Source organism: Branchiostoma belcheri, unplaced genomic scaffold, assembly GCF_001625305.1.
Source record: "Branchiostoma belcheri isolate BF01 breed outbred unplaced genomic scaffold, Haploidv18h27 scaffold47, whole genome shotgun sequence".
Lineage (NCBI taxonomy): Eukaryota > Metazoa > Chordata > Leptocardii > Amphioxiformes > Branchiostomatidae > Branchiostoma > Branchiostoma belcheri.
In genome coordinates this window covers 1,938,745-1,948,302 of record NW_017804098.1, presented here as the reverse complement: position 1 = coordinate 1,948,302, position 9,558 = coordinate 1,938,745, and the positions used below count along the sequence as shown (strand labels likewise).

The 9,558-nt window shown below is 40.3% G+C and overlaps 1 protein-coding gene across 1 annotated transcript in view; it reads right to left on the bottom strand.

Moving 5' to 3' along the window:
* The window catches only part of LOC109479269 (homeobox protein vab-15-like), a 21,194-nt gene extending 12,146 nt beyond the window's left edge, over positions 1-9,048 (bottom strand). Inside the window, exons 1-2 of the mRNA XM_019781225.1 lie at positions 8,385-9,048; positions 1,012-1,196 (exon numbers count right to left, since the gene is read on the bottom strand). Of these exons, the coding sequence (XP_019636784.1) occupies positions 1,012-1,196; positions 8,385-8,769 (570 nt within the window). The 5' untranslated portion in view covers positions 8,770-9,048. The remainder of the gene's footprint in view (positions 1-1,011; positions 1,197-8,384) is intronic.
* Positions 9,049-9,558: the final 510 nt, after the last annotated feature.

Below are 9,558 nucleotides of genomic sequence, written 5' to 3'. Positions count from 1 at the left end.
CCGGCCCCCGGGACGGAGGTTTCTGTCACCACTGACTTCCTCTCCCGCCAGAGTCCGTCTCTCCCACACTGAACCAATTAACTCTCAACCAATCACCGTCGCTGCACGGAGCAAGCCGCAAACCGTATGGGGTCGCTTCTGTACGTCAGACGGCTGAACGTTTAAAACTTTCATAACTTCAACGCTTTGCGGTGAATGGAAAGTGTGAATTTTGTGCTATGTAAAGCAACAATTTCATAGTATTATCTTTTCCTATCTTTCAGATGGTCATTCAAATCCTTTACCCACAATTTTATGTTCCTTGATGCAGATTTCTGAGTTCTAGACGTTCTTCGTCGATCTGAATATGTAACAGCAAAAGCACAAGCGACGTCTAGCGACAACTTGTGGTACAACAGATTTGAGGGAAATATTTGAGGGAAACGAGTAAAGCCGTTCTTGAGTTATCTTGGTGACGAACAGACGACAGACAAACCAGTGCCTAAAACATAACCTTGATTTTTCATGGAGGTACAAGTCCGCACAAGGGCCTAAGACAAGAGACAAGTGATGTATACACAGAAAGAGCGCTAGCTAGGCCAGGGATAGGAAATTTAAAACAAAATGCATTGTATACTCAAAGGTGCTTTCGTAGCGTTCGCTTAATTTTACTGTGGCAGATATTATAATATCTTATTTTTAGAATTCATAACTTCCAGCCTCAGACATTTGTATGCTGAACTGGTTTGTTTATACGAACATTTGACGAAGCAATTTCAAACAGTATACACAGAAAGAGCGTTAGGACTGGGTTCTAATATGGTGACATTTAAAAAATCCGTTGTATGCTCAAAGACGCTTCCACACCGTGCAATAAATTTTTCGTAACTTCCAGCCTTAGCAGATACAGTATTAGAAAAGGAATTTCCTCCAACCTGAGTCTCGGTGAGTTTGAGCTGGTTTGACAGCTCCAGTCGTCTGGACTTTAAAGCTAATCTAGTTTGAATCGGTTCAAATTCACAACAAACTAACCTGAGTCTCGGTGAGTTTGAGCTGGTTTGACAGCTCCAGTCGTTTGGTGACAGACAGGTATTTGTTCTTCTGGAACTCGCCCTCCAGTTCCTTGATCTGCTCTGCCGTGAAGGCCGTACGGGGGCGCTTCTTCCCTTCAGCATGACTGAGGAGCCGAGGGGGAGGGGAGTCCGGCCGACTGTCGTCTGACAACAACAAAAACATGATGGTGTTAGTGTTAATGTCAGCGATACTTCTATTGGAGATTACTTGATAGTGAGGTTAAATATGGCAATATACTGCTCTACAAACCCAGCATAACTCAAATAAAGCATTTAGGCATTATTAGCAGCACAGCAACTTGAGCTAGCCTGGTATCCAATGCACGTGATTTGGGGGTGTTTGGGGGTGTTCAGGCAGGCTGTGTCTTCGGGGGCTCTAATAGCTTCCCCCGCCCAGTGCAACAGGCCGTCCCGGTACTAGGAGTGTTACGCTAATCAGAGACAGTATGCTTGGGGATTTGTGTTCCCCATGTTCGTGGAGGACTAATCAATCTCTCGTGAAATACACACCGGGAAACCAATGTGAGGCGGGCGGGACAGAGCTCTTGTGGCCCCGACCACGATCAGACTTGATACGAGGCTACAGCACAGCAATTGTCCGTATTCCTTGTGCTTCATGTACTGTACCTACAAAACCGAATGGTGTTTGCCTATTACATATCTTTACCCTGAATTTGATTTTATTCAGTATAAAATTTTCCGGATCTTTTTCGTTGTTTGGGGTCGCTGGGATACAACCTGCAATACAGATTGTTCCGGTAGAGGGTGTTGCTGATCTGGCATGCCCACACTTCTTAATTAACAACAATAAGTTTTATTGAAAATTGTTGCCCTAGGGCTAATTACAAATGACTGAAGAAGAACAAACAAGGCACAAACAAACAAGGAAACACAATACATACATAGCATGTCAGTACTCTAGTCTAAAACATTGTAATGGTAACTTGTTAGGTTTTCTTCTCGTTGTGAGACACTGGGAAAATCTGTAATGTGTGGGTTTTGTTCAAAGGTAAAACGTATCAACCTGGATTCCTATTATTTGAATACAATAATATGGCGGTAATAAACAACAACTTATGAAATACATGATACATAGTGATAGGGACTATCCAACAATGTTTGGGGACTATCCGTTTCATATACATATATATATCCAAAGAAGGAAAGAAGGACATTATCCAGTAAAAAGTGAAAAGTGTGTATCCCGCTGACATCATAAAGGCGGTTATACCGGCTATACAGATACAGATACAGATCTAGAAGAAAGGAAATTCCCACTAAATTGCCGTTTTCCGTCAGTATATGTTTTAAAACAGCCTTGCAAGAAATCTTCACGTCCAGTGAGAAAATACCGCGATTTAACGAAGCGTTGAAAGATGTAAATCTTTCACACGGAAACTTTACGACGTAATCCCCTGGAAAAAATACCAAACAAAGCGCCGACCAATCAGAGTCCTTCGAACACCTGTTACTCTAGCTGCCATGTTCCTGGCTGCCATGGCAACGTCACGGGAAACGGAAATGGGCGTGATTGACATTTCCACCCTGCTCATTACCATAGTGTCCATGATGTCAGCTGGACCTGTTTGTGTTATCTGTATCATCAAAGTTTAATAAGAACGTTTGTTTGGTAAATAAGTCGACTATCTTTTGGTGTAGACAAGGATTAATGGTGCATGAAGTCCCACTCTGGACCATGATTAGATTAGCTTGTTTTTCGGACCGGTTTGTTGACGGTACCTTCTTCTGTTTCAGTCATATTATTGCCGCAGGGAAAGGTTCATACATTCAATATAAACTCTTAACGAAATATTACCTGTGTGCATCATGTCACAGGAATTAGATATCGTATATGATATTGAATAACCGAAGTACCGTTCAATTGGTTAACTGCTTGTTTAACAAAAATTCATCATCAATATTTTGTAAGGGGAACATGATAAGATTCTTGACGTGTAATTCTAAGGAACTATAATAACATAACACACAACGCATTGAAAACTCCTCTACTACTTTTTCTAGGGAAACGTGAAATCCCACATTGTCAGGTCCACGCATATCTTTACAAAGAAAAGCACAAAGGTAAAATGATGTAAACCCGCCACCATTTGACAGAAATATTAGTCCATGACAAGGGATATATACATGCCTGTAATAAATTATGATCTAAAGCAAAACAATGCATTAATGTAACAAAACAACATCCAGTCACATAAACTGCACATATAGAAAAAGGCAGACACAACCGCATTCCTCTACAGCAAAGGATCTGCCAATTTTGTACTTAAGATAATATTGACGATGAATGCCATTTTGTAGTTGATTGTACTTTATATAGAAATGAGAGGGATTCCCTCTATACGTGTATAATAGATAGGTTCCCATACTTAAGACATTTAGACAAAATAGAAAAATTCACGTTCCTTATGAAACTTGACAAACAATGTATCATTAGCCCAAATGTTCTTACATCTATAACTGCCTAAAGAAGCGAGAAGTTGAACCTGTAGATCACATTAGTATGTATAGTTTAAGTGTTACTGTAGCTTGTTAGAGCACAAACATACGATAAAGGTCCTTCATTCATTTATTCATTCATCCATTCATTCATTCATTCATTCAATATTAAGGTAACTGAAATGTCTACAGATACCAGTTGAAAGTTTTATATATCTATGGTCAACCAATGCCATAGGACGTGCCTTTCTGAAACGTTTACTTTGCAACGTTGTGGACTTCGTTTTAATGTAAATCAACAAGGATAGCTGTTGTTTATCGAGGTAGTGTATCTGATGTACACTACTTTAGCAAGATATTTCAGATACTAGTCAATGATGTACGTTTTTTATTTGCTTATAAAAGTCATCTCTCAATTTAGTAAGGGGAGGACAGATACACATCGTGAAATGTTGTATGTCATCATTGGCGCCATTTTGTTTTCCAGTGAAGACATTGAAACGGACAATGACACAGACAATTTGATTGGATTCATTGTCAATTAGAAACGTAAAGCGAGGAGGAAATTCTCCTTTTATCACGTATAAATAGCTATAAATTTTCTTTTTTCTTAACGGTGTTTCCCAATGTAACTGGAAGGCCAACTGACCACTTCAGGGCACTGAGCTACAAATGCAAAGAGTTATTATTTTTACGGTAAACACTCCAGTACTTTTTGTAAAACATTGTATAAAGAAGACGTGCATTTGATATGATAATACAAACATGAGTTGCAGCTGATATAATAACACGAACATAAGTTACAGATAAGTTCTACAGATTCACTCACATTCACACACACTCACATCTGACTTCATTGTGGAGATTTCGTGCATCAGTAGCGATATACAACAATGCATCAAAAGCTTTTTAAATGATTTATGATTTCAAGATTTATCACAGTTTGGCATGAGGTTATTTTACGAAAACACATGTGTAACGATTAACAGAGTATGATATGCGCGAACTGAGAAAATGGCCCAGGGAAAAATCTATTTCGTCTTGCGTATATACAAATCTGTACTGAGCACCTCTGTAATATCCACCCCCATTCCGGTTCTATCTGTAGTGGTAAAGGGAAAAATATGTTATCGTTTGATATTGTAAATATAAGTATTGTAAACGCGCCGCATGGCTTTACTTTTCGCTGCTGTGATTTCTAGTCTTTGTGCCCCGTACTCATGTAGTCACGTCAGTAGCTTGAATGCCTTGAAAAGAGGCGAAAGGGCGTAAAATTGGAAGAGAAGAACCGTATTGAGACACAAAAAACAAAAGACCTGCGACACAGAGTCTTGTGGATGGCTTTTACTTCCCAATTTGCCCAGGGACTATGTGTCCTGGCGAGAGGAGGGGGTGTCGTCGGAAGCTACAAAAGCGAAGTGAAGAATAAGCGACAAAGAGTGCAGTTTGGGCCTTTTTTGTGTGTTGACTTTCTGAGATCGGGTGCCGCCGTCACGGTACTTGATCTCCACACAAAAACAACGTTCACAACAAGTGTCCGGCTGGAGTTCCTGTATGTACGCGTTGTGGCTCGTCCAAAACCACTAGATGCTGTTAGCCTCCGTAGCAGGCTTATAGAACTGGGGGTTTGGTGGTCTTCTGCTGTTTTATGATCAGCCCAGTTAAAAAAACGGGGTTAATTCAACCAAGCCGGCTATGTTGTCTATATGCAATCAGAAAATAGAACATAAAAGATCCCAAAGTCCCTGAAGACCCCCCAAACCCCCCGTCTTTTGCATGCTGTGGATGCTAAGATGCTGTCACGAAACGCTGCAGTTATCCGTACTGATATGTTATCTCTTGCTTGAAAAACTAGTAGTAAGACTCTATCCATACTTTGTCCATTGGAAACTGGTAAATGTATTAGGAAATCTCTCTTTTTAAAGCGCGGATTAGATCGGCTTGGTACCGACTACATGTTGCCCCACTCCTTGGACTTTCTTGTTTTATGCTGTGTACAGTTTGTATTCTGCTATTTACAGGGTTTAGCATATTGTAATACAAGAAGAATAGTCTTCTCCTTCGATTTAGATTCTACACAACAACTTTTAACGTCTACATCGCATCGCTGTCTTACCTCATTCAACAAGTTGCTGGGGTGACAATGCTTAAGTGTCCATATGCTATGAGCGCAATGAACATTCATCTGATACTGTATGTTTAACAATTTAATTGTACTCGAACTAAACCTGAAGTTTATGACAATCTTGTTAAGATCTGCTTTTGAATGAATGAATGACGACCTTTATTTCACATTTTTGCACACAGGGCTAAGTACAGGTCACAACAAAACATGACGAACATACAGTTAACAGATACAAAATAAAACTATTAAACACTATACAACTAACGTACACCTTTGATAATCTACCCCTGTGGTTTAGGTATCACCACATCTGGTTAGAACGTCTCCCAAGTCTGTTATGTCTGGTTGTATATGCCTGTAAACACCAGGGAAAGATCGGTATCAAACAAAGCACAAACACAACGTATTGTCCCACCATTAGTTTCCAACCTTCTTCAGTTTCCCAAAGTACAGCGATGAAGGTAGAACAACACCGTTTGCACAAAAAGGCCAACTCCTCGACAATATGTGAACACGTCCAACTATGTTTCCTGTTATTATACTTTGTTAGACAAGAATCTAACCATAAATTTTTCTATTGCCATTAAAAAGGTTTAGCTTTTTCAGACCTCGTCAACTAACTGAAGCCTGGTGTAATTTTAGCCCCGTATGAAATAGATACGATTGTAACGTACTTGTACTAGCAAGATTTGTTTTGTTGGAATTACTCTTTGAAAAAAATCAGAACTTGTCGTAACATATGGTGGTCCGTCATGCTAATGTTAGAATGGATATTGAACGTAACAGTAATATGTATAATGGCTATTATTATAGAATAGATATATCTGTATAATTTTTCTCTGTGCAAGCTAGCTCATTTTTTTGTAATAACCAGAAACATGTTTCTTTGTGCTACAGATGTTCATTTCACGTCATTTACACTGTAAAAGGAAATAATTGCGTCTTTCTAAGAAATAATCACTTTTTTGCCTTTAGGTATCAAGCTTTTCAAGTAGTTTATGCTACTCAATGTACTTTTCCGTACTTTTCAGCATTTTAGTTTTAATTTCGTGAGAAATCTACCAACCTTGTCCCATTTTGTTCACATCATTTCTGAATGGTAATCCTCAGACACACAGCAACTTACTATGGCTTCCCGACCTTCTCCAGACCATGGTTGGGAGTTAGTTGTGAGCAAGGTCATCTTCGGTCCGGGGTTGGCCGTCGAGGTTTCCTATGGCTACCAGTCTCTACAAGTCTTATGTGCCGGCAGTCCATGCATTTTGAAAAATCAAAGTCGGGAAAGTCATATTCTGATAAGATTGGAACTGGAGCTAGAACAGGATGGACTCCCAACCCAGCGCCGACCTTGGAATCAAGTCGTGAGACAGTCCTAATGTTGTGACTGTGGTTGTAGAGTCAGCAGAAATTTGGTGCAAGGAAAGATTTTTGCGCGCCAATGTAGCAGGGCGGTATCACTTGCGCAAAGTACGAAGAAACAGTGTACATTTAGCTACTGTACTGGCGTTGCTTTTATGTAGTTAGATGGCCATTCTAGCCCAGTAAAATATCGGGAAAAACGAAACAATCTTCTGTCATCTTCAAACGTTGGTGCTGAACAACGTGTATATGATAAAAATGATAAAAAAGTTTAGCGCCGTTACGTGTAGTTATACAGTTATTGTCTTTTCCCCGAACTTAAACGTAGACTCAAAATACACAATGAAAAACTTAACTGATGCCGAACGCAATTTCTAATGATGAAAATTATAAAACAGTCAGAGATCATTTTCTTCATGCCATAGTCACTATTACTTGCTGTACTATTGTTAATGCGCAATTGCTTGTAAATAGAGGTCAAACTTTTCGTGGCTTCCCCACAGTAAGGAAAGTATTCTTAACTTTCTTTCCTTTTTTAAAAAGACTTTAAGGTGTCGACGTTTGTAGAACGTAGTTCTTAATGTGTTGCAGAGACTTTGACGTTCGTTGATGGAACGGTTCAGTGTCGATAGAAGTCACTCTTTATTAAAATCTGTTTAAGTTCTACTTTCAAAGCTTGTTTGTGCGTTTCTACCCGCCATTAAGTACCGTTTAGACGGTGGAGGCAAATATGACATTTTTAAAATCGATCAGCTAAGCTTATATATTGACTGATTTTAGTAAATGATTTTATGGGAGTAAAGATAAAAACCTATATTAGCGTTCAAAAATATATCATTACATTGAAGTAAAGTTCGTCCCAAAATTGAACTTTTCCCCTTTGATTTGTCTTTAATAATTATTCCAATATTCCCGTCGCAGCACCGGCATAAACCTGATATTAAACTGTTATAATAAGATAAATTTATAACACTGCCCCTGCCTTAACTGTTTTTCTACATCGCTAAAACATGCTTAACCGGCCGTCAAGTCAAGTAGTGAAGTAGTTGTAAAATGCACAACTTTGCAAAACACATACATGTACATGCCTTTTTCTACACGATGATATTTTTTCCTGTTAGACATCCTTATGATATCTAGCATTTAAACATAATCAACGGTTAACCACAAGTGTCGTAATGACAACAATGTCTGAAACATATTTGCAGTAGAAAAGGATAACGCTTTTTGTTTGTAAGAAAGGTAGACAAGATAGACTTTTGCAGGTATTTTGGACTTAAGACCATAACCCTTTCAATATATATTTGTCTTTCTATCTCGGAATTATGTGTGGATACTAATATTTCAACAAGTTGTTCGTATTTTATCATTTTATAAACATGCGCAATTACCTTCTGTTCGCAAGTTGTTGAAAGAATACTCCTCGGTTGACGACACGGGTGTAAACGCGCTGGGTCTTGCCGTCGACGAGCTGACCTCAGCTACAGGAGACCGCAGGTCTGAACTTTCCTGTCGGCGCGTGTCGAGCTTAGCTCCGTAGGAATATTCTTGCCTGGCCGGTGAACACTGTCCGTTGACGGGCATGTCCCGAGGAGGACTTCTCTGTTGTGGCGATACTGTGTTCTCGGCATGAGTGTTCGTTGATAAGATTGCGTCAATGGAAAAGCTCGCGGGCCCGTGCCTCGGCGGCGGCCTGGGCGCGACATTCTCTCGGGAGGCGGGCAGTAGGCCCCCCGAGTCCCCCACTTGCTTCTCCCGGTTATCAGGCCCCGACATTTCGTCTGGCGATCTGGAGCGTTTCCTTATCACCAGTAGATCCGCCTGTTTATGTCACCTTGGGATCGCCTTTTCTCTGATCTGCTATCTCCGCAGTTGTTTTTCACAAATCTCTGACGGAACCTCGTCTCTATTCAGCCCAAACGATGTTCCTTTGCGTCTACAAGCTGGCTGCTTTGATGACAAAGTTTTGAAAGAAGTTTCAAAGGGCTCGTCAGAGGGACAAAATGCCGCTTGGCGCACGGCCGATCTTCTTTGAGCCCCAACACGCCGACGGGGAACTATCTTCAGAATTCTTCACAGTAAAATAAAAAGCCCCTTCAAGCCTATAATTGATTCTAACAGTTCCTGATAGGGCCACAATAGTCGCTTGCTGATGTAAAAGACCTTATTAATTAGGACTTCTAATGCCGTGCCGGGATGTACATCCGCCAGCGAGGTTGTAGGAACTACATCAAAAGAGAGATAAGCGCCGCCCTGCGGCTGTGCCGGAACAGCAGACACTGCGCCCGAAGGAAACACTTTCTGAAGATGGGTCACTGACCTGACGATATACTATATAGAGAGCCATGTATACAGTTATGGAAATACCGTCCGATATGAAACAATCTAGAAACTAGAAAGGCCGACATTTGCTTGGGAGCAAATACAGCATATTTCAGTCCATCTCCCTCCCACGCAAAAGTGGACTATTCCAAACTTACCCCAGTGCAAAACTGGCAAAGGTTCTCAAATAAATGAATTAAATAGTAGCTATATGAGAACAAAGATGCAACAACAAGTACTTTG